At 44.5% G+C, this 25,254-nt stretch overlaps 1 protein-coding gene across 4 annotated transcripts in view; it reads left to right on the plus strand.

Moving 5' to 3' along the window:
- The window catches only part of DLGAP4 (DLG associated protein 4), a 193,228-nt gene that overhangs the window by 159,468 nt on the left and 8,506 nt on the right, over nucleotides 1-25,254 (plus strand). For 3 of the 4 annotated variants that reach the window (XM_053671034.1, XM_037164697.2, XM_037164699.2), the window contains 3 exons: nucleotides 1,557-1,918; nucleotides 4,490-4,578; nucleotides 5,116-5,528. In XM_053671034.1, the coding sequence (XP_053527009.1) occupies nucleotides 1,557-1,918; nucleotides 4,490-4,578; nucleotides 5,116-5,528 (864 nt within the window). Of the gene's footprint in view, nucleotides 1-1,556; nucleotides 1,919-4,489; nucleotides 4,579-5,115; nucleotides 5,529-25,254 lie in introns of those variants that run through there. The other variant, XM_053671035.1, reaches the window with a different exon arrangement.

Genomic DNA, 25,254 nt, shown 5'->3' on the forward strand with positions numbered 1-25,254 from the left:
GTGGATGGATTCTGTGAGTTTTCCACAGCCCCTGTGGCATTGGGCTGCATTTCGTGGACTTCCATCGGGCCATTACTGTCTCTAACTGGTAGCCCCTTGAAGGCAGGACTTAAACTCACTCATCCGGTTCCCACTCCCAGCCTGGGCCCAAACCCAGGTAGGTAGAGGCTTGTTTCAGTCCTCGCTGGGAAAAAGGCAGTTGGAGTCAAGATGCTGAGAAAAGCTGTTGGATCTGACCCAGCCCCTTGCAGCAAGTGGCTACTGCTGTTTGAGAAGTCGCAGCCCTGCATGGTGTGGCTCAGCTGGTGGAAGCATCCTCCAGTTCACCAAAGGGTCGCCGATTCAGTTCCTGGTCAGGGCACGTGTCTGGGTTGCAGGCTTAATCCCCATGGGGGCAGGCATGGGAAGCAGCCAGTCAGTGTTTCTCTCTCACATCGATGTTTCTCTCTCTCTTCCCCTCCCCCCTAAAAATCAATAATCGTGTCCTTGAATGAGAATAAAATAAACCTTAAAAAATTACTTTCTTAAAAATACAAACACCTTGGCCCTGGCTGGTGTAGCTCAGTGGATTGAGCTTGGGCCTGCGGACCAGAGGATCGCGATTCGATTCCCAGTCAGGGCACATGCCTGGGTTGTGGGACAGTTCCCAGCAGGGGACACACAAGAGGCAACCATACATTGATGTTTCTCTCCCTCTCTCCTTCCCTTCCCCTCTAAAAATACTAAAAATACAAACAAACAAATAAAAACAAACACCTTGCATTTTAAGCAAAAAGTTTCAGCATTAAGAAGCCAAATGTGGGCCTTTGGTGTTCTGTGCCCCTGCTGTGAGCTACCCCCAGGCCAGGCTGGGAATGGGGCTCAGAGATAACCTCAGCTCCCACCTCTGGCAGGTCCTGGTTCCCTGAATCTTGGTGGAGAACAGGGATTCAGACCAGGCCTGATGGAGTAATGAGGGCAACAAACTGGTACATAGGGTTTTCCCATAATGAGGGGAAGTGGGGTTGGGAGGGCAGGATGGGGAAAGGGTTAGCTGGGCCCTAAAGGATATGTTAGTCTCTGATCAGCCATGGAGGGGGCATCCAAGTAGAGGGAACAAGGGTAGAGGGAAGGTAGAGCAGAGGGAGAAGAGTGGTGGGTCTCAGTGAGCCCTGAGGAAAGCAGATTCATTATTGTTTAGCAGTCACTGCCTCCCCTGTCATGGATCAGGCTCTGTCACAGCCTGTGGCACCGTGAACATTACCTTCCAGCCCATGTCCCAGCCGGATAATATCTTTGTGTGTGACTGTGAGGTGGAGGGTGTCTTTGGTCCATGTTGGCATCCTCCACTAGACTTGGCCTTGGCCTTGGCCTTGCATGAGAGTAGCCAGGCCTGTGTCTGTCTGTCTTGGCCATTCCCGTGTCCGACCCTCATTCTCCTGCTCCAGAAATCCCTGCTTGAGGGAGTGGCTGAGGCCAGAGCTAGGGCCAGGTCAGGTAGGACCTCAGACTTGAAAGGGGGTTGAGAGAGTTGGGGGCCTCACCTTCTCCCCTGCCCTTCTCTCACCCATCTGCAGGTTCATCATGCCTAGTGGCATATAAGAAGACCCCGCCACCGGTCCCTCCACGTACCACGTCAAAGCCGTTTATCTCAGTCACGGTCCAGAGCAGTACTGAGTCTGCCCAGGATACCTACCTGGACAGCCAGGACCACAAAAGTGAGGTGACGAGCCAGTCGGGCCTGAGCAACTCATCGGACAGCCTGGACAGCAGTACCCGACCACCCAGCGTGACACGAGGCAGAATCACCCCAGCCTCTGAGGCCCCAGAACCACCTCCAAAGCATGCAGCTCTGAAGAGCGAACAGGGGACACTGACCAGCTCCGAATCCCACCCTGAGGCCATCCCCAAAAGGAAATTGTCATCTATAGGAATACAAGTAGGAGCCCTTTTGCACTCTATGTCCTCAGCTCGCTCTGTGCACCTGTCTGCGTGTAATTACATCTGGTAGAGGCCCACTAGGTCTCCTGGGCAAAAGTGATTGATCTTTGTATTTTGGGAGATCAGTCCCAAGTAATCAAACCAAATTTCACCCCTAGCCACAGCTTCCTTACATTTGCCCACACCTGCTGCAAAGTCTGCAACTGCGGGCACCTGTCCCTGCTACTCCAGTGGGTCATCCCAGTGAATGTAGTTACATTCAGCCAGCCATTTCTTGTCCATTGTTTGTCTTCTGTCTGTCTGTCCACTCCACCTTTTGCCCTGCCAGCCGATACGTGGGAGGCGGGACTGGCCTAACAGTTCTCTAATCCAAGGTCAGCTCGGGTGCGGAGGCCACAGCCCCGCTTGGCAGTGGGAGCAGCGTGGAGCATAGACGCGGATGGGCCAGGGGCCCGGGACCCAGGGCCCTTGAGCCATGGGGGTTGTTCGAGGGGACCTTTGCCCAGAGCCCTCTCGGGCCTTGGGGACAGGTAGGTGGCTCAAGGCACCAGGCCCACATCAAGTTGAGAAGTGTGATGCTGTTCCAGATGTCTTTCTCCATGGGAAAGGATGCAGGGATATAGCTCCCCAGGACCAAGTAGCCAAAGCTAACAGACCCTCCTGAAAGCCCAACTCAGCTGAGCACCCATGGCCATGACACACAGCAGGGCAGGTGCACCAGCTTCCCCTCCACTGCTTCACTTCACCTCCTGCATGCACTCAGCATCAGCAATCCATTTTTTTAAATTGGCAGAGCTGGGAAAACTTGGGCCCTGCCCTGCAGTTTACAAAAGTTGCTCTAAATCCAGATTGAGAGGATTCTCCCTGCTCTGGCTAGACCTCCAGGCTAAAATGGAACACACTCGAAGGCAAGAGAATGAAGGCAGCTACATTGGGCCAAGGTCTTGGGGGAGGGAGCAATCATGGAGATCAAGGCAGTGTGTGTTGTGGCTTGGGGATCTAAGATTGCCTTACTTAGAAGGGATCTGCATTTTCCCAGCTGCTCCTGAGCCCTTGGACACAGCTAAGTGGATGACAAAGCACCAGAACGCAGAAGGAACATGGAGTGTAAAGGGCTCACTGGCCAATTTCTTGCACTTGCCTAAAATGTTTTCCTCCAAGAGGCAGCTGTGGACTTCAGTTTTCCCACATATATAAGGAAAGAGTTGGCCAGGAGACCCGTACATTTTCTGGGCTCCTTCATGTGGTTTCCAGCCCCTACCCTGTACCATGTTCCAGGAGGGATTCCTGGGAACACAGGAAGTAGCCTAGTCTCTGACTCCCGATCCTGACCCCCCAGGGTCTTTGGGCAGCCCCTCTCTCTCCTAGCCAAACCAGATGCTCTTGTCTTTCCAGAAGATCTGAAGGAGAGTTAGTCTCAATCCTTGATTTTTCCCAGAAGTTTACATGGGGATAAGAACTCAAGTTCTTGGGCCAACCCTGGGCGTCCCCTTCCCCAGGTTCACCTCCACTCCCATTCCATGCTCTTGTCCACTGACGCTGCATTTCCTGAGCTTCTTGCTGAGAGAGAAATGTGGCTGCATCCCCATGTCAGGGAGAAGCCTGGTGCTCAGCCCTCAGCCCCAGAAAGCCCCTCTGGCCCCTGCTGCTTCTTTATAGCCAAGAGACTGGAGAGTCCTCAGTTTCCAAAGATAGCTTGACAACCCTTGTCCCACCATTTCGTGCCTCAAGCTCTAGGTCAAGCGTAGGTTCTCCCTTCTTCATGAGCAATGTGGAAGGGCTGGCCTACCTACTCCATGGCCACATACCTTTCCCAGAAAAAAAGGCAGGCCCAAGGCATTGTAGCTGCCATGTTTCCTTCCTTTTCAGTAAGTATAGAGAAAGTGCTAGCTTTGTACCTGGCCCTGGCCCTGGCCCTTGCTACTGTTCCCCAGGCCCATCAGTGCTGAAGGTAATCTCAGCCAAGTGTGACCATGGCCCGGGGATGGCATCCCACAGGGTCCAGGGACTTCTCCAGCTTTGCCTTGGTGGCAGTTTTCAAACCCAGAGCTACTCACTGTCCAAGCTTTGCCTCTAGTGCAGGCGCCTCCAGCCTGTCCTTCAGCTACAGGGTTGGGGGACTGACCTCGAGACAGCCCCGTCTTCAACTGCACCAGATAACGGCTGTGGCTTTGTGTGTGTGTGTTTTCTTTCTCTTTCGTCGTCCTTTTTTTTTCTTCTCTGATGCGTGTAAAGGAGAGGACTAGAAGGAACGGTTCCCACCTCTCGGAGGACAACGGACCCAAAGCGATCGATGTGATGGCACCCTCCTCAGAGTAGGGAAAGCCAGTCATCTCCACCCCATCCCACCTCCCGCCCACCTGCCCGCCCGCCTCCGCGCGAATGAGCAGTGCCCGGCTTAACCTGGTCTGGCCTCGGGCCCACGTGCAGTGTCCGCATGCCTCGTGTTTGTCTGTCCACATGTCTGTTTGCGTCGTCCCACTAATGTGAATTTCAGCAGCAAGTGTGGTGTTTGTTTTTTATTTTTGTCTTTGTCTCCGTGCCGTTGCTGTCATTGTCCTTCAATAAGGTTGACTGCATTCAGCCAGTGCCAAAAGAGGAGCCCAGTCCCGCTACCAAATTCCAGTCCATCGGGGTTCAGGTAGAGGACGACTGGCGGTAAGTCGTATGGAGGTGGTGGCTGCTTCTCCCCTCTCCTCTTCCTTCCTCTGCTCTCTCCTCCCTTGTGCCTTCTCCTCCTGCTCTCCCTAACCCACTTCTCCTTGCTGGATTTCTAATAACCAAGCTGGGTTGGGGTGTGGGCTGTGGCCCAGGCATGGGAGGCTGGGCAGGCAGGCGGGCGGGCAAATGAGCAGTTGCTCTGTGAGATGAATCAGCCCGCAGGGGGTCAAGGCCAGGCTGAGACATGAGCTACCCCGATGTTGGTGGTCTTCCTGGCCCCACTGCAGTAAACAGGCAACCTTATGACCTTGTCTGTGTGTGTGTATGCGTGTAGGTGTGGGCGGGGTGGGGCAGAGCCAGGGCTGAGCAGAGAATGAGATGGGGCTGTGGGACCTGCTTCAGGCGCATGGTGAGCAGACGATGCATCCGTTTCTCTGTCTCCCGTGTGTCCGGTTTGGGTGGCCTCTGATCTTTGGCTCTCTTAGTGACTCTCATTTCCTCCTGTCCCGGTCCCACACCAACCCCCACCCACAGAAGCAGTGCCCCCTCTCACAGCATGTCCTCCCGCCGGGACACCGACTCAGACACCCAGGACGCCAATGACTCAAGCTGTAAGTCATCTGAGAGGAGCCTCCCAGACTGCACCCCACATCCCAACTCCATCAGCATCGATGCCGGCCCTCGGCAGGCCCCCAAGATTGCCCAGATCAAGCGCAACCTCTCCTATGGAGACAACAGCGACCCTGCCCTAGAGGCATCGTCACTGCCCCCACCGGATCCCTGGCTTGAGACCTCCTCCAGCTCACCTGCGGAGCCTGCGCAGCCGGGGGCCTGCCGCCGAGACGGCTACTGGTTCTTGAAGCTACTGCAGGCAGAAACAGAGCGTCTGGAGGGCTGGTGCTGCCAGATGGACAAGGAGACCAAAGAGAACAACCTCTCTGAAGAAGGTGGGTGCTACAAGGACGTCCCCCTGGGGTGAGGGGAGCAGGCGTCCACATCTAGTTCTCCACCTTCGGGCCAGATAGCCTCAGAGCCTCCTAGTGGGGTGGGGTTCTCAGGTTCTCTTCTCAATCAGCTGTGAGCTCATCTACTTTCATTCGTTCTTGCAGCCATCCATCTACCTAGCCAAACCTTTTTCCTGAAAGGGTTAATGGCTACAGCTGCTAGTTGAGTAAGCTGTGGGGTCAGCCGCACCTGGGTTTGAATCCTGGCTCTTCCCTCACTAGTGAAGTGACCTTGAAAAGGTTACTCTGAACCTCCATTTCCTTAGCTGTCATGTGGAGCTCATCCACCCTCTAACCGCATAAGCACATTGTAAGGGTTGAATGCAGCCGTGCTTGTAAAGGACCCGGTAATGTGCTGGTGTGCTGTGATTATGCCTTCAGCAGCTCTGCACTGAGGGCCTACTATGTGGGCCTCCAGGGTGTGGGGAATTGTGCTTTGGTGAGACAGAAATCATCTATTTTTCCACTTATGTTTCTATCTATACCATGCCTATTTCTAAAAATTCCCAAGGAATTAGTTCAAGAAAGCTAGAAATATGTAGGGAGCCTGAACTCACAGGTGGTCGATACATAGGAGAGCAGTGGTTTGGAGTCAGGCTGCTGTGGAAAGCTCCAGTCCCCAGTTAGTCCCTCCACAGAATGTCCACGAAGGACGGGCCTCCAGAGTGTCCAGAGGGAAGGAGCCAGCATTGCACTGATGCTGGGGCGGGGCCTGAAGAAGCCCTTTGATGATTCAGAGAACGCTTCAGAGTCACTGTTTTCACCGTCCTCTAGGCCAGTTCCCGTCTTTGAGGCCACACCCACTGTGTGTGTGCAGGGAACTGTTAGGAGGTGTACACCTAATAGCTTTCTATGATAATAGCCTTTTAAAAATTGGGATGGAGGCAAGGACTAGTGAGAGCACTCAAAGGCTTCTACCAAACCGCCCAGCCCACTGCCACGCCTTCTTAGTCTTCTCTGCTGTCGGCCTTGTGAGCTGTGCATTCTGTATTTATATTTACCTTCATGCTTCTTTTTCAATGTGATTACCTTTTGTTTCATCTGGACCGTTCATCATCACCATAGTGAGTTCCTGCTATAATAGATGAGTACACCTCTACCTCCTGGGCCCCACCTTTGTGTCTCACATCACAGTTTGGAGTTAAATAACAACCAATATTTCCGTTTACTGTGAGCGTGTAAATAATGATCCCTGCGGAGCCTAATAATATATTATGATTTCATTTTCTTTCCTCATATACTTTGTTTTTCTAGAATGAATAGTTACCTCATCCTCCTTGTATACTTTATTTTATAAGCTCCTATTTGTAATCTTTTCACGTGCTCCACTAGATCCAGCAGCTCTCCATAGGCAGACATGATTTCCTGTTTTTCCTGGCGCTGTCTTCTGCCCTCTGCTCTGACCTGGCCAGCTTGCTCTCTGGGTCTGCTGCCCAGCTGCTGTCCAGTGACTTCCCTTTTTGTCCCCTGGGACTGCCCTTGGCTACTTTCCCATGGTGGACACCCCACTTTTTAGACCACGTGGCCTTTCACTCTTTTGGCTCCCCTTTTTACTACAGCGTACCTTCAACTGCCATGTCTTTCATTCAGACCTCACAGTTTGCTAGGTGTGGAGTTGAAAGTTACAAATATGAATTATATATAAATGTGTCTATATGTATATATAACTTATATATAAATAAAGTTGAAAATAGCATTCCCACAGAATCTCAAAGGCTATAATGTGTTAGCTTTCATTTTTTTTTATTGATTATGCTGTTACAGTTGTTCTATTCCCCCCCTTCATTCCCCTCCACCCTACCCCCCCATCCCCACCATTACCCCCCCTTTAGTTTATGACCATGTGTCTCAAGTCCTTTAGATTCTATATTTCCCATGCTATTCTTGCCCCCCATCTATTTTCTATCTACTGTCTATGCTACTTATTTTCTGTACCTTCTCCCCCCTTCTCCTCCTCCCACTCCCCTGTTGCTGACCCTCCTTGAGATCTTCATTTCTATGTTTCCACTCCTGATCTAGCTGTCCTTTTAGTTTGCTTTTGTTTTAAGTGTGGTTGTTAATAACTGTGAGTTTGTTGTCCTTTCACTGTTCATGTTTCTTTAACTTCTTTTTCTTAGATAAGTCCCTTTAACATTTCATATAATAAGGGCTTGGTGATGATGAACTCCTTGAATTTGATCTTATCTGAGAAGCACCTTATCTGTCCTTCCATTTTAAATGAAAGTTTTGCTGGATAGAGCAATTTTGGTTGTAGGTCTTTAGATTTCATGACTTGGAATACCTCTTTCCAGCCCCTTCTTGCCTGTAAGGTCTCTTTGGAGAAATCCGCTGACAGTCTGATGGGGACTCCTTTGTAGGTGACTGTCCCCTCATCTCTTGCTGCTTCTAGGATTCTCTCCTTCATTTTAATCTTGGCTAATGTAATGATGATGTGCCTTGGTGTGTTCCTTCTTGGGTCCAACTTCTTTGGTACTCTCTGAGCTTCCTGGATTTCCTGGAAGTCTATTTCCTTTGCCAGATTGGGGAAATTCTCCTTTATTATTTGTTCAAATAAGTTTTCCACTGGTGGCTGTGCCTTTCCCCCTTCTGGTACCCCTATAATTCGGATGTTGGAGCGTTTAAAGATGTCCTGGAGGTTCCTAAGACTCTCCTCATTTCTTTGAATTCTTGCTTCTTCACTCTTTTCTGTTTGGCCATTATTTGCTTTCTTCTGGTCCACTCCTTTGATTTGAGTCCCAGTTTCCTTTTCATTGCTATTGGTGTCCTGTGCAATTCCATTCATTTCAATTAGTTTCGCCTTCATATATTTGTCTAATTTGTCGGTATAATCAACCAGTTCTGTGAGGATCCTGATCACCAATGTTTTAAACTGTGCGTCTGTGAGTTTTGCTATTTCTTCATCGCTTAGATCTATTGGCTCTGGGGCTCTGAGATCCTCCTGCGCCATTCTTGGTCTGTTCTGGCCCTTTAAGTGTGAGAAGCGGCGCCTTGGATTCCCAGGTCGCTGGGTTGTGACGCTGTATGTGGGGGCGTGGCCAGAGCGGGGAAATGGCGACCCCCTCTGCCGCTTCTCACAGCTGGGTGCGGAGGAGCAGTGCCTTAGGTGGTTCACCTGGGCCGGGCCACTCAGAGTCGCTGGGTTATGACGCTGTATGTGGAGGTGGGGTCAGAGCAGGGAAATGGCGGCGCCCTCCACTGCCGCTTGCCTTGGGGACCTGCCGGCCGGTCCAACCGCCCACTCCCTCGCCTGTCCACCCGCGCACAAATGCACGACCTCAGTCAACACGCAGCCCCGGGCCTGGCTGTCTCCCCCGCGGTCGCTCGCTGGGTTGCTCACTAGGTCTGACCCTGCGCCTGGATTCCGCGGGCCTGAGTGTGGCCGAGTCCTCCTGTGCAACCCTGCTTCGCCAGCAGCTGGTTTCGTCCCTTACTGGTCAGGCTGAAGAATTTGTTGTTAACGGACTTCCAAAAAGTTCAATTTTTCGTGTTCTGGCTGTGTTTTCTGTTGCTAATATTTAGTTTTCTCTAATCTTGGTTGTGTGAGAAGGCACGGCACATCCACCTATGCCTCCATCTTGGCGGAAGTCCAGCTTTCATTATTTGTACTGAAAAGTTTGATGCCATTCCAGTTCTTAGTTCTTTGTATTTTTTTTATCTTGGAAGCTATTAGGATCTTCACTTCACTTCTCTTGTAAAATTTCTCAGTGTTGTGCCATGGATGGGCCTTTGCCCGTTTATTGTACCAGTAATGAATAGGCTGTCTCTGAGTGGAGACTCTGGTCTTCCATTTCTGAGAATAGTCTTCCATTCATTTCTAAACATAATTTCCTCTCTCATTCATTACTCCGTTCTCTCTGTCTGAGATTGTCATCACCCAGATGTTGGACCTGCTGGATTGATTCTCAGTCTTGGATCTTTTTCTTCTTGCAGCTCTTTTTTTCTTTTTTCTTTCTGGAAGGCTTTCTTTGTCATTTTCTACACTCTAACAACTTACTGAGATACCCACATGCCATAAAATTTGCTATTTTAGCCCTGGCTGATGTGGCTCAGTGGATTGAGCACCGGCCTGTGAACCAAAGGGTCATTGGTTTGATTCCCAGTCAGGGCTTATGCCTGGGTTGCAGGCCAGGTACCCAGTGCAGGGCACGCAAGAGGCAACCACACACTGATGTTTCTCTCCCTCTCTCTCTCCCTCCCTCCCTTCCTCTCTAAAAATAAAAATCTTTAAAAGTTTTTGCTCTTTTAAAGTGTACAGTTCAGTGGCAGTTAGTACACTCACAGTGTTGTGCAAGCATTACTACTGTCTAAGTTCAGGACATTTTCATTATTCCAAAAAGAACCCCCACAACCGTAAGCAGTCATCCTGTTCCCTCTGGGGTTGGCCTGTTCTGGACATTTATATAGGTGAATTGCACAATACATGGTCACTGTGTCTGGCTTCTTTTGCTTGGCATAATGTTTTCAGGGTTCATTCATGTTGTAGCATGTATCAGTACTTGATTCCTTATTGCTGAATAATACTTCATTTTATGTGCATATTACATTTTATTTGTACAGCCACCTGTTGGTGACCATTTAGGTATTTCCATTTTGGGGTTACTATGACTAATGCTGCTGTGAACATTTGTGTATAAGTTCGTATAGATATGTGTTCCATTCTTTTGGATAGAGACCTAGGAGTGGAATTGCTGGGTCATTTGGTAACTCTGTATTTAACTCATGGAACCTGCCAAGCTTTTCCACCATGGTGCACCACTTAACATTCCCACCAGCAGTGGATGAGGGTTCTCATTTTTCCACATCCTAACCAATGGTCACAGCTACTGGTCTTTTTTATTATCCCCATCTAAGTGGGTATGAGGGAGTATCTCACTGTGGTTCTGATTTCCATTTCCCTGATGGCTAACAATGTTGATGGTCTTTGCATGAATAGAGAAATCTGTTGAGTTTGGGAGGTTTTCTTGACTTTATCTCCAAACTCTGTCCATCAGATGTTCACTGTCACCATCTGTATCAGAGTTCTTTCTTATTCTGTTCCTTTTTCAGAGCATTCTGCCCATTTTGTATGAATAGTGTCTTCTACGTATGTATATTTATGACTTTACATGGGGTTTTTTTTTTAGATTTTTGAGAATGCCTTTGCTTTCTTTTTTGTTTGTTTTTTAAGTACAGTTTTCTGTCTTTTACTCCCATCCCAGCCCACACACCCCCAGTGCTCCCCACCTGCCTCCCATTTCCACCCCCCTTAGTTGTTGTCCATGTGTCCTTTATACTGGTTCCTATAAATCCTTCCCCTTTTCCCCTGAAATTCCCTCCCCTCTCCCCTCTTACATGTATTTTTTTAATTGTCAGTTTGACCCCGTGTTGTCTGTATTTTTTATGTTTCTTTTTCCTTTTGGGTTAGAGGCTTTCCCGAAATGTCCAGTGATCTTTGATTGCTCATTCATATTTAAAAGTGAGGAACCGGCTCTGACTGGTGTGGCTCAGTTGGTTGGGCACCATCTCACAAAGCAAAAGGTCACTGGTTCAGTTCTCCGTCAAGGCACATGCCAGGGCTGGAGATTCAGTCCCCGGCTGGGGCACAGACAAGAGGCAGCCGGATGAGGTTTTTCTCTCACATCTGTGTTTCCCTCTCTTTCTCCCTCCCTAACCCCCCCTCTAAAAAATAAGTAAGTAAAATCTTTTTTGAAAGTAGGTAACAGTGAGGAGCTGATTCAGGAGTAAGGGGAAGAAACAGGAGATTGCTCCTTTCGTTGTCAGCTCAGTGGTTCCACTTGTTTTCTAATTTTGTGATTTAAGTTAAAATAAAACTTAATTTTCGAGTTTCCAAAAGCTAACTATATTAAATAATAAAAACAGCAAAATTCATTGTAATATGCTGGTAATGCTAGTAATATATGGTAATAGCATCAAAGATGAAGATATTTACGCATCATGATCAAAACTCTAATGGCAGGATTGGCAAAAAGATTGCTGCATGGGATATCTTTTTTAAAACATTTTCTTTTCTTTTTAAAGATTTTATTTATTTTTTTTTAAGATTTTATTTATTTATCTTTAGAGGGGAAGGGAAGGAGAGAGAGAGAGAAACATCAATGTATGGTTGCCTTTCGTGCGTCCCCTGCTGGGAACTGGCCTGCAGGGAACCGGCTTGCAACCCAGGCATGTGCCCTGACTGGGAATCGAACCACGATTGTCTGGTTTGCAGGCCCATGCTCAATCCACTGAGCTACACCAGCCAGGAGATTTTTTTTATTTTTAGAGAGAGGAGAAGGGAGGGAGAAAGAGGGAGAGAAACATCAGTGTGTGATTGCCTCTCATGTGCCCTCCACTGGGGACCTGGCCCACAACACAGGCAGGTGCCCTGACTGGGCATCAAACCGGCGACCCTTTGCTTCGCAGTCTGGTGCTCAGTCCACTGAGCCACACAAGCCAGGGCTGCATGGGATATTTTGATGAAGTCCAATTTTCCTGTTGTTCTTACACTGCTGTGCTTCCACTTACTTTTTAAGTTATGAACATATATTAAAAATTAGGGTAAAGAGATTGATATAGAAGCAACCCAAGTGACCGTCAATAAATGAGTGGCTAAAAAATTGTGGTACATGCCCTGACCCGTGTGGCTCAGTTGGTTGGGCATCATCCTACAAAGCAGAAGATCCCTGGTTTGCTTCTTGGTCAAGGCACATGCCTGGGTGGCAGGCCTGGGTTGGGACATGTACGAGAATCAACCCATCGATGTTTCCCTCACACTGATGTTTTTGTCCCTCTCTCTCCCCCTCCCATCCCCTCTTTCTAAAAAATAAAGTCTGTTTTTTAAAAATGCAATATAATACGGATCTGCAATGGAATGTTACTTAGCCATCAACAAGAATGAAATCTTAGTGTTTGCGACAGCATGGATGGAGCTAGTGGGTGTTAAACTAAATGAAACAAGTCAGTCAGAGAAAGGTATCAATTGATTTCACTTATTTGTGGGATCTAAATAAGATAAACAAAATAGAGATTCATAGGTATAGGACACAAAAACTGATGGTTGCCAGTTGGAAGAGAGGCCGGGGAGCTGTGTGAAGAAGGCAAAGGGATTAAGCAGTACAAACGGGTAGTTACAGAATCGTCACAGGGATGTCGAGTTCAGCATAGGAAATACAGTTAATATTATAACAACCATGTATGGTACCAAGTGGGTATTTGAAATGTTGAAGGGATCACCTTGTAAAGTACTAATGTATGAGTATCCACTGTGCTGTACACCTGAAACTAATACAAAATAATAACGAAAGTAAACTGTAATTTAAAAATTTTAGGAGTTCTATATATACTCTGAATATTAGTCCCTATCAGACACATAATTTTGTAAATATTTGCTCCCATTCTATGGATAGTGTCTTTTGATGCACAAGATTTTAAAATGTAGTCTTGTCTATTTTTCCTTTGTTCCCTGTGCTTTTCTTGTCATATCCAAAAAATCGTTGCCAAATCCAGTGTCATGAAGCTTCTGTCCTGTTTTCTCCTAATGCTTTTATTGCTTTAGGCCTTATACTTAGGTTCTTGACCCATTTTGAGTTAAGTGTAGTATATGGTGTTAGATAAGGGCCAGCTCCATTCTTTTGCATGTGAATATCATGGTTTCCCAACACCATTTGTTGGAAAGACGTGTCCTTTCCCCATTGGGTGGTCTTGACACAGTCATTTGGCCATATGTGTGAGGGGTTTTTCTGGGCTTTTTATACCATTGATCTGTGTGTGTGTCTTTATGCCAGTAACACACTGTGTTGATTAGGAAGTACAAATTCTACAACTTTGTTCTTTTTCAAGACTGTTTTGGCTATTCGAGGTTCCTTGAGATCCCATATGAATTTTAAGAATGAGTTTTTCTATTTCTGTAAAAAATCATTGGGATTTTGATAGGAATCACATTGTCTTCTAGTCCATCAACATGGTTTCCATTCATTATGTCTTCTTTAATTTCTTTCTTTTTTACCATCATCCAGGGTCATGCTTATTGATTTTAGAGAGAGAGAGAAACATCAGTCAGCGGCCCCTCACATGTACCCCAACTGGCAACCAGACTGCAGTGTAGGCATGTGCCCTGCTTGGGAATCAAACTATGACCTTTTGGTTTACAGGAAAATGCTCCAACTGAGCCACACTAGCCAGGGCTTATTTATTTTAGTAGTATTTTCTAGTTTTCATTGTACAAGACTTTGGCCTCCTTGGTTAATTTCTAAATGTTTTATTTCTCTTGATACTATTGTAAATGAAATTGTTTTGTAATTGTTAGTATATTGAAATGCAGATGACTTTTGTGTGAGACTTTATACCTTGCTACTTTGCTGAATTCATTAGCTCTAACAGCATGTGTATGTGTGTATAACCTAGGGTTTTCTACATATATATATTATAAGATCTTATCATTTTCACACAGAATAATTTTACTTCTTCCTTTTCCAACGTGGATGCCTTTTATTTCTATTTTCTTGCTTAATTTCTCTAGCTAGAACTTCCAGTACTGTGTTTGAATAGAAGTGGTGAAAGTAGGCATCCTTGCCTTGTGTCTGATCCTAGAGAACACACTTCCAGTCTTTCACCATTCAGTAGGATATTCACTGTGAGTTTTTCATTTATGGTTTTTATTATGTTGAGGTAGTTTCCTTCTATTCCTAGTTTGTTGTATGTTTTCGTCATGAAAGGTGTTTGTCAAATGCTTTTCTCTCTATCAGTTTAGAATGATGATGTGTTTTTTTCCTTCATTCTGTTAATGTGTATTACATTGATCAGTTTTCATGTGTTGAACTGTCCTTGCATTTCTGGGAACATATTCCTTGCTCTTTTTTTTTTTTTTTTTAGATTTAGTATGCTGCTGAATTCTGTTTGGTAGTATTTTGTTGAAGATTTTTGTATCAGTATTCTGTATTAGTCTAGTTTTCTTTTCTTTTAGTGTCTTTGTCAGGGTTTGGCATCAGAGTAATGCTGGCGTCATAAGAATAAGTTAGGAAGTATTCCCTCTTCAAGTTTTTGGAAAAGTTTGAGAAGGATTGTTGTTAGCTCTTTAAATGTTTGGTAGAATTCACCATTGGAGCCATCAGGTCCAGGGCTGTTCTTTGCTGCAAGATTTTTGATTACTGATTCAAACTCCTTACTAGTCACAGACCTATTCAGATGTTCTGTTTCTTTGTGATTTCATTTTGGTAGGTTTTGTGTTTCTAGGAATTTCTCCATTTCATCTAAAGTTATCCAGTGTGTTGGCATATATTTCTGTAGAATTGGTAGTCATATACTGACTTTCATTTCTGATCTTAGTAATTTGGATCTTATCTCTTTTTCTTAGTCTAGCTCCTAAAGGTTTGTCAATTTTGTTGATCTTTTTGGAGAAACAGCTTTTGGTTGTATTGACTTTCTCCTATTTTCTATTTCATTTATCTCTGCTCTAATTTTTATTATTTATTATTCCTTCTTCAGCTTTGGATTTCTCTTTTTTATACTTCTTGAGTTGTAAGGGTAGGTTGTTGACCTGAGATCTTACTTGTTTTTAATGTAAGCACCTACAGCTGTGAGCTAACCCTTCAGCAGCACTTTGGCCGTGTCCCATCAGTTCGGTATATTTCCCTTTTGATTTCTTCTTTGATTCATTGGTTGTTTAAAAGTGTTGCTTAATTTCCACAATTTGTGGATTTTCCAGTTTTCCTTTTGTTATTGATTTGTAACTTCATCCCATTGTAGTCACAGAAGATACTTTGTTATCTTTTTTTAAAAATCTACTGAGACTTAATTTGTGGCCTACCATATGGTCTGTCCTGGAAAATGTCCCATGTACACTTGAGAAGAATGTCTGTTCTATTGTTGGGCAGAGTGTCCTGTATATGTCTGTTAGATCTGGTTGCTTTGTTGTGTTGCTTCAAGTCTTCTATTCCCTCACTTATCTTCCATCTAGTTGTTCTATCCATTATTGTGAATGGGGTATTGAAGTCTCTATTATTGTAGAACCGTGTCTCCCTTTAGTCTGCCCGTTTTTGCTTCATACATTTGGATGGCCTGTCATTAGGTGCATGTGTTTGCAATTCTTACATCTTCTTGCTGTATTAATACACCTTTGATTCCTACAAACACCCTCTGTGTTCCAGTGGGATAGAGATTTTTTCATGGTTTCAAAGTTTTGGTGGGGTTTGTTTTTTGATATGTAGGTGTTTAATCCCTGTGAAGTTTGTATTTCTGGATCTCATATTTTTCACATGGAAAGCCAGCTGTCACAACACTAGTTATTAAGTCTCCACCTTCCTCACTGATGAGTAATACTAGTCGGTCAGAACCTCTGCCAAGTTTCCACATATGCAGGGGTGTGTTTCTGGGCTCCATTCTGTTCAGCTGCTCTTTTGTTCTTTTCTGTGTTAATGCAACTTCAGTTACCATAGCTTCGGAACATGACTTGGTATCTAGTAAGGCGAATCCTCCTTCCTTATTCTTTTTGTCCAGAAAAGAAAATTTGACTTACATCTTCACTCTTCGAGACTAATTTTAGAATTAGTGTATCGAGTTACCCTGAAAAAATTTTGCTGGGACATTTATAGATTAACTTGAGAAGAACTGATACCTGTAAAATATTGAGTCTTTTTACCTGTGAATAAAGTTTATCTATTGAGTTGGCCAAAAAGTTGGTTTGGCCATACCTGTAAGATAGTTCTCGTAGCACTCAGGTGTCTCTAACTTCCCTGGAAACAATTTTGTTAGATTGTATTGTGACAGCGGTTGTATCAGCATGTATTTTAAAAAACTTATTGAAATTGGTGATTTTTTTTTTTTTAGATTTTATTTATTTTTTTTAGAGGGGAAGGGAAGGAGAGAGGGAGAGAAATATCAATGTATGGTTGCTTCTGGTGCATCCCCTGCTGGGAACTGGCCTGCAACCCAGACATGTGTCCTGACTGGGAATCGAACCATGGTTGTTTGGTTAGCAGGCCCATGCTCAATGCACTGAGCTACACCAGCCAGGGATAAAATTGGTCAATTTTTATGTAGCCATTTTAATATTAAAGATGAAAGAAAATATGCAACATTTTTGCTATATTGTTCTTTATTATTTCAAGAAAGGTAAATATACAACTGAAACATAAAAAAAGATTTGTGCAGTGCATGGAGAAGTTGTGACAGATCAAATGTGTCAAAAGTGGTTTACAAAGTTTTGTTCTGGAGTTTTCCTCCTGGACGATGCCCCATGGTCGGGTAGACCAGTTGAAGTTGATACTGATCAAACGAGACATTGAGAAAAACTAGCATTATACCATGTGGGATATAGCCAACATACTCAAAATATCCAATTCAGTAAAGTTATTGGTGAAAATGAAAAATGTGTCTTTTACAGAAAAAATACGATCTTTTTGATCAACCCAATATTCATTCAGATATCTTTCTATTTTTTAAAGTGTATTTTATTGATTATGCTATTACAGTTGTCCCTTTTTCTTCTCTCCTTTACTTCCTCCACCCCCTCTCTCCAATAGATGTCCCATTATTTTCTCCCTTTCGCCTCCACCCTGAACCCACCTTTCCACCAGCATCCCTCCCCCCAACCTTAGTTCATGTCCATGGGTGGTACATGTAAGTTCTTTGGCTTCTCCATTTCCTATACTGTTCTTAACCTCTGTCTATTTTGTACCTACCAGTTTTGCTTCTTATTCCCTGTACTTTTCCCCCCATTCTCCCTCCTACCTCTCCCCACTGATAACCCTCCATGTGATCTCCATTACTTTGATTCTGTTCTTGTAGTTGTTTGCTTAATTTTTGTTGTTTTTTAGGTTCAGTTGTTGATAGTTGTGAGTTTGTCATTTTACTATTCATAGTTTCTTAAATAAGTCCCTTTAACATTTTATATAATAAGGGCTTGGTGATGATGAACTCCTTTAACTTGACCTTGTCTGGGAAGCACTTTTATCTGCGCTTCCATTCTAAATGATAGCTTTGCTGGATAGAGTAATCTTGGATGTAGGTCCTTGCCTTTCATGACTTCAAATACTTCTTTTGAGCCCCTTCTTGCCTGCAAGGTTTCTTTTGAGAAATCAGCTGATAGCCTTAGTCTTAAGGGAACTCCTTTGTAGGGAACTCTCTCCTCTTGCTGCTTTGAAGATTCTTTCCTTTTTATGTTTCATTTGTGTTTTTATCTTTCTTGGAATAATAAAGAATAATATAATGAAAATTTTCTTCTATCCTTAATATTAAAATGGCTACATAAAATCTTTAATCTTGGGTAACGTAATTATGATGTGTCTTGGTGTGTTTCTCCTGGATCCAATTTCTTTGGGACTTTCTGAGCTTTCTGGACTTGCATATCTAGTTCCTTTGCCAGATTGGGGAAGTTCTTCATTATGTTTTCAAGTAAGTTCTCAATTTCTTGCTCTTCCTGTTCTCCTCCTGGCACTGCTATGATTCAGATGTTGGAACGTTAGAAAGTTGTCCTGGAGGTTCCTAAGCCTCTCCTCATTTTTTGGAATTCTTGTTTCTTCATTCTGTTCTGGTTGAATGTTTACTACTTCCTTCTGCTCCAATCGTTGATTTGAGTCCCAGTTTCCTTCCCTTCACTGTTGGTTCCCTGTATGTTTTGTTTTATTTCACTTTGCGTGGCCTTCACTTTTTCCTCTATTTTGTGATCATGCACAACCATTTCTGTGAGCATTCTGATTACCAGAGTTTCAAACTCTGCATCTAATAGGTTGGCTATCTCCTCATCACTTAGTTCTTTTTCCGGAGTTTTGATCTGTTTTTTTCCACTTGGGCCATATTTGTTTGTCTCAGCACCTGTTAGGTTGTAAGGAGTGGAGCCTTAGGTATTCACCAGGATGGGGCAATCCACGTTGCTGGTGCTGTGGTGCTGTATGTGGGGGAGGAGGGGTCAGAGAGGGGAACAGTGTGCTTGTTCAGCTCTCACCCCGCTTTCAGTCACTTCCCTTGCTTCCCACAGGCAGATTGTGCCCTTTCAGGTGCTGACTCCCCAGTGGATGGGTTTGTGTACATTCTAGGATCCTGTGGGTCTCTCCGACCAACTCTCCTCTGAAACTGGGAGTTTGTCCCACCACCACAACCTCCACAGACTTGTATAGGCATAGGTTTTAAAGCTTTATTTCCCACACTGGAACCCTGGGTTGGGTGGTCTGTCTTGCTCCCTAGTTTTTCTACACATGAATGTGGGATCACCTGCATTCACACCCACCGCTCCACCAGCTACCACCTTGCCACATGTCCTCTCCACCCTGGCTTCCCATCTCCACCTACCCCCCACACACCAGTCTGGATGAATGTTTCTTATTTAGCTCCTTAGTTGTTGATGTCCATACAGTTCAGTTTCTGGCAGCTCAGACTGTTTTTTATTTTTAAATTGGTTGTTGTCCTTCTCTTGGTTGTACAAGGAAGCAAAGCATATCTACCTGCTCCTCCACCTTGACCGGAAGCTCTCTATATTGAAGGGTTTTTTTCAAAATTTTCTATGAAGAGCTTACATAAATTTATTAGATTTATTCCTTTGATACTTACTAGATTTTGTTTTGATAGTAAAATGAATCATTTTTAATATTTACACATCCCAATTTGTTATTGCTGGTAGATAGAAATGGTGTTTGATCCATGTACATGGATGTAGTATCCACCAACCTTGTATAATTCTCAATTCTCTTAGAGTCGCATCATTAAATGCGACATTAAATTTATTGTTTAACAAACAATAAATGATCATATTGTTTGTTAAAATGGCAGTTTTTGTGTGTCTCCTGTATCTTGTCTAACTGTAGGAGCTTAAGGACATTGTGGAATAGTACAGAGAATGTAGCATCCCTTCCCTCATCCTGACCTTCATTCATTGAACAGGTACTGAGAACTACCATGTGCCAGGCACTTTTCTAGCTTCTGAGGCTTAGCAGTGAACAGAATTGGGTACTGCCGTCATGGAGCCTGCATGAGTGGGACAGTGTTGCTGTCCCATATAGGGAGGTCAGGAAAGCCTCCCTGATAAGGTGACCTTGGAGCAGAAATCTGAGGGGAGAGAGGTCTTAGGAATCTGGAGATTAGAGGTAATGGCAGGGATAGAGACCTTCTGTGGCAGGCATGGGTTTGACATGTTCGGGCCCAAGGAAGATGGCCGGTGTGGCCACAGCAGGGAGCAAGAGGGAGATAGCAGAGCACCCCAGATCACAGAGCACCACAGAGGTGTCCCCAAAGCCTTGACTATTACTCCCAGAAGAGTTGTGAGTGGTACAGCTTTTTCAAAAGGATAAGTCTGTTTTCTGTATTTAAAAGAGGGCGGGGCTGGGGGGGAAAGGGACGAGTGGATGCAGGAAGATGGGTTAGGAGGATGTGACCTAATCTGGGTCAGAGAAGATGGTGGTAGCCATGGAGCGTTTAAGGGAGGCATCCGACTCTGGATATGTTTGGAAGGCAGAGCAGGAGTTCCCAATGCACTGGATAAGGAGTAAGAGTGAAGGGACAAATACGTGGTGACAGGAGACTACACTTTGGCAGTGGTGAGCATGCAGTGAAGTGTACTGGTGATGTGTTACAGAATTGTACGTGTGAAACTTCCATGGCATTATTTACCAGTATCACCCCAGGGGGGTTAATTTTTTTTTAAGAGTCAAAGGAATCAAAAATGGTTTGACGTCTGAGTGATGAAAAGGATGGAGTTGCCACCAAGTTCGGGAAGACTAGTATGGATAGATTATCAGCAGAAAAGTCAGGAGTTGCATTTTGAATGAGTTAAATTTTGAAGGTATGTGGAAAGAAAGTATGTTTTACAGTTGGTGGGTATATGATTCTATGTTATGTCTTTTAGATCAGTTTTGTTAAGCGAATCAAATACTCTCTGTCCTTACTGTTTTGTTTTTGGAATGCCTTACCTGTTAGCTACTCAGAGATGTTAAGGTCTTCCACTGTTATGGTAAATTTGTCTGTTGCTCCTTACCATCTGCCACTTTTTGTAGACACAGTATTTGGGTCTAGCTCCTTTCACTTGGCATGTTTTCAGGGTTCATCCATATTGTGGCATGTATCAGAACTTCAGCCCTGGCCGGTGTGGTTCAGTTGGTTGGAGCATGAACCTGTAACCAAAAGATTGCCACTGTCATTCCCAGTCAGGGCACATGCCTGGGTTGCAGGCTCAGTCCCAGGTCAGAGTAGATGCCAGGAGGCAGCCAATTGGTGTTTCTCTCCCTCTCTTTTTTTCCCCTCTCTCAAATGAGAATAAAATTAATCTCCTTTTTTTTTAAGAACTTCATTCCTTGTTATGGCTAATATTCCATTGTATGTATATACCACATTTTGTGTATCCATCTATTGATGGGCACTAAGGTTCTTACCACATTTTACTATTATGAATAATGCTGCTATGAATTTTGTCATGTAAGTATCTGTTTAAGTCTCTCTGTACCTAGCCCTGGAATTGTTGGGTTATATGGTAATTCTGTGTTTAACTTTTTGAAGAACAACCAAACTGTTTTCCACAGCAGCTGCACCATTTTATATTCCTGTTTGCACACATCTTTATCAGTACTTGTTTTCTGGGGCACTGTGGGGCAGGGGATAGTGGTGGTTTTATAATACCCATATTACTGGTTGTGTAATAGCTGGTGTGGCTCAGTGGATTGAGCATTGGCCTGCGAGCCAAAGGGTTGCTGGTTCTATTCCCAGTCTAGGGCACATGCCTGGGTTGCAGGCTAGGTCCCAGTAACGAGGGTACATGAGAAGCAACCACACACTGATGTTTCTGTCCCTCTTTCTCCCATCCCTTCCCTCTAAAAATAAATTTTTTTTAAGTTTTTTTTTTAATTATGCTGTTACAGTTGTTCTATTCCCCCCCTTCATTCCCCTCCACCCTACCCCCCCATCCCCACCATTACCCCCCTTTAGTTTATGACCATGTGCCTCAAGTTCTTTAGATTCTATATTTCCCATGCTATTCTTGCCCCCCCATCTATTTTCTATCTACTATCTATGCTACTTATTTTCTGTACCTTCTCCCCCCTTCTCCTCCTCCCACTCCCTTGTTGCTAACCCTCCTTGAGATCTTCATTTCTAAGTTTCCACTCCTGATCTAGCTGTCCTTTTAGTTTGCTTTTGTTTTAGGTGTGGTTGTTAATAACTGTGAGTTTATTGTCCTTTCACTGTTCATGTTTCTTTAACTTCTTTTTCTTAGATAAGTCCCTTTAACATTTCATATAATAAGGGCTTGGTGATGATGAACTCCTTGAATTTGATCTTATCTGAGAAGCACTTTATCTGTCTTTCCATTCTAAATGAAAGTTTTGCTGGATAGAGCAATCTTGGTTGTAGGTCTTTGGATTTCATGACTTGGAATACCTCTTTCCAGCCCCTTCTTGCCTGTAAGGTCTCTTTGGAGAAATCCGCTGACATTCTGATAAGGACTCCTTTGTAGGTGACTGTCCCCTTAGCTCTTGCTGCTTCTAGGATTCTCTCCTTCATTTTAATTTTGGCTAATGTAATTCTGATGTGCCTTGGTGTGTTCCTTCTTGGGTCCAATTTCTTTGGGACTCTCTGAGCTTCCTGGATTTCCTGGAAGTCTATTTCCTTTACCAGATTGGGGAAATTCTCCTTTGTTATTTGTTCAGATAAGTTTTCCACTGGTGGCTGTGCCTTTCCCCCTTCTGGTACCCCTATAATTCGGATGTTGGAGCGTTTAAAGATGTCCTGGAGGTTCCTAAGACTCTCCTCATTTCTTTGAATTCTTGCTTCTTCACTCTTTTCTGTTTGGCCATTATTTGCTTTCTTCTGGTCCACTCCTTTGATTTGAGTCCCAGTTTCCTTTTCATCGCTATTGGTTTCCTGTGCAATTCCATTCATTTCCATTAGTTTCGCCTTCATATGTTTGTCTAATTTGTGGCTATAATCAATTAGTTCTGTGAGGATCCTGATCATCAGTGTTTTAAACTGTGCGTCTGAGAGTTTTGCTATTTCTTCATCGCTTAGATTTATAGGCTCTGGGGCTTTGAGATCTTCTTGAGCCATTTTTGGTCTGTTTGCGCCCTTTAAGTGTGAGGAGCCGAGCCTTGGACTCCCAGGTCGCCGGGTTGTGATGCTGTATGTGGGGGCGTGGTCAGAGGGGGTAAATGGCGGCCCCCTCTGCTGTTTCGTGCCACTGGGTGAGGAGCAGTGCCTTAGGTGGTTCACCAGGGCCGGGTCACTCAGAGTCGCTGGGTTATGATGCTGTATGTGTCATACACCTCCACCTCATGTGGAGGTGGGGTCAGAGCAGGGAAATGGCGGCGCCCTCCCTGCCGCTTCCTGCGGGGACCCGCTGTGTCCCGGTCTAATCGCCCACTCCCTTGCTTGTCTGTCTGCGCACAAATGCGCGACCACAGTCAACCCGCAGCCCTGCTCCCTCGCAAACAGCGGTGGCTCACTTGGTCCCTCGCTCGGTTGCTCACTAGGTCCCACCCTGCGCCTGGATTCCGCGCACCTGAGTTCGTCTGACCGAGTTTTCCTTTGCTACCCTGCTCTGCCACCTGCTGGTTTTGCCCCTTACCGGTCAGGCTGAAGAATTTGTTGTTAACAGACTTCCGAAAAGTTCAATATTCTGTGTTCTGGCTATGTTTTCTGTTGCTAATATTTAGTTGTCTCTAAACTTGGTTGTGTGAGAAGGCACGGCAAATCCACCTATGCCTCCTTCTTGGCGGAAGTAAATAAAATATTTTTAAAAAGAAACTATTGCCCAATCCAAGGTTATAAGGATTTGCTCCTTTTTTTCCTAATCTGTAAGTTTTACAGTTTAAGGTTTTACATTTAGATATTTGATCCTTTCTGTGGCAAAGAGTAAGGGTCTAACTTCATTCTTTTGCATGTGGAGATACAGTTTCGCCAGCATCATTTGTTAAAGAGACTGTCCTTTCCCCATTCATACTCATTCCTTATTTTTTTAAATAACCTTTTATTTTTAATTACAGTTGACATACAATATTAGATTAGTTTCAGGTGTACAGCATAGTGATTAGACATTTATATAACGTGTTTATGGCTGAGTCGTAGTCCACTGTATGTATGCATCACTTCTTTATCCATTATTCACCTATTGATGGACACCTGGGCTGCTTCTTGGCTGTGGTAATGGAATAATGCGTTAGATTTCTTAGTGTAAGTTCCCAGAAGTGGAATTGCTGGGTACTTCTTTGTCTCTTGTTTTATATACCCTTTGTTTTTAAAGTCTATTTTGTCTGGTATAAGTGTTGTAGTCCAACTTCTTTTTTCTGTTTCCATTTTCATGAAGTATCTTTTCTATACCTTTACTTTCAGTCTGTTTGTGTCTTTCTGGGTCTCTTGTAAACAGCGTGTGTAAGGGTCTTGTTTTGTTATCCATTTGGCCACTCTGTCTTTTGATTAGAGCATTTAATCCCTTTACACTTAAAGTAATTGTTGATATGTAGTTATGGCCTTCCATTTTATTGTTCATATTTTTCTCTTCTTTAAGAAGTCCTTTTAACATTTCTTATAATACTGTTAGGTAGTGAACTCATTTAGTTTTTTGTCTGAGAAGCTCTTTATCTCCCCTCAGATGCTAAATGAGAGCTTTGTTAGGTAATGTAATCTTGGATATAGGTCCTTGCTTTTTACCACTTTAAATATTTTGTGACAGTCCCCTCTGGCCTGCAAAGTTTCTGTTGAGAAACCTGCTGAGAATCTTATGGGAACTCCCTTGTTGGTAACTGCTTTTGCTCTTGCTGCTTTTAAAATCCTCTCTATGTATATGACCATTGGCATTTTAGCGATGATGTATCTTGATGTGAGCCTCTTTGGGTTCACCTTTTTTGGGACTCTCTCTGTTTCCTGAGCTTTTTCCTTTGCCTATTTCTATTTCCTTTGCCAGGTTAGGGAAGTTTTCTGTCATTATTACTTCAAATAGGTTTTCAGTTCCATGCTCTCTTGCTTCTCCTTCTAGTATTAGTATCCCTACAATGCAAATGGGGTTATATTTGATGTCCCAGAGGCTCCTTATACTATCCTCATCTTTCTGGGTTCTTTCTTCTTTTTGCTGCTTTGTTGGGTGTTTTCTGCTTTCTTATCTTCCAAGTTGCTGATTTGATCCTCTGCCTCATCTGCTCCACTGTTGACTCCCTGTCATGTATTCATTTCAGTTAGTGTGCCTTCATTTGACATTTTTATGACTTCTTTGTCGTCTTTTCTACTGTTGAAGTTCTCACTAAGCTCCTTGAGCATCCTTATAACCATTGTTTTGAACTGTGCATCTGGTAGTTTGCTTGCTTCCACATCAGTGAGTTCTTTTTCTGGAGATTTCTGCTGTTCTTTCATTTGGGACATGCTTGTCTTTGCATTCTGGCTGCCTCCCTGTATGGGTAGAGCTGCCATGTGTCCTGGTAAAGTGGTCTTATGTAAATAGACACCCTGTGGGGCCCTGCCACGGTCTCCCTGGTCACCTGAGCCAGGCATTCCAACAATGTCCCTTGTATGAGTTGTGCATGTCCTCCTACTGTAGTTGAGACTTGATTGCTGTTGGTACATCAGTGGGAGGGATTGACCCTCAGGCAAATTTATTGTAAGGACTGGTCACAGAGGATGGCTTACTGAGCAGGATTTGCTTTTAGGCAGGGCTCTGGTACCTGCCAAGTATATCCTTTGAGTGTGTCATTTGTGGAGGTGGGTGGTGGTCTGGTGTGGTCTGAAG

This window comes from Artibeus jamaicensis, unplaced genomic scaffold, assembly GCF_021234435.1.
Source record: "Artibeus jamaicensis isolate MK-2021 breed Jamaican fruit bat unplaced genomic scaffold, CSHL_Jam_final contig_685, whole genome shotgun sequence".
NCBI classification, from domain to species: domain Eukaryota; kingdom Metazoa; phylum Chordata; class Mammalia; order Chiroptera; family Phyllostomidae; genus Artibeus; species Artibeus jamaicensis.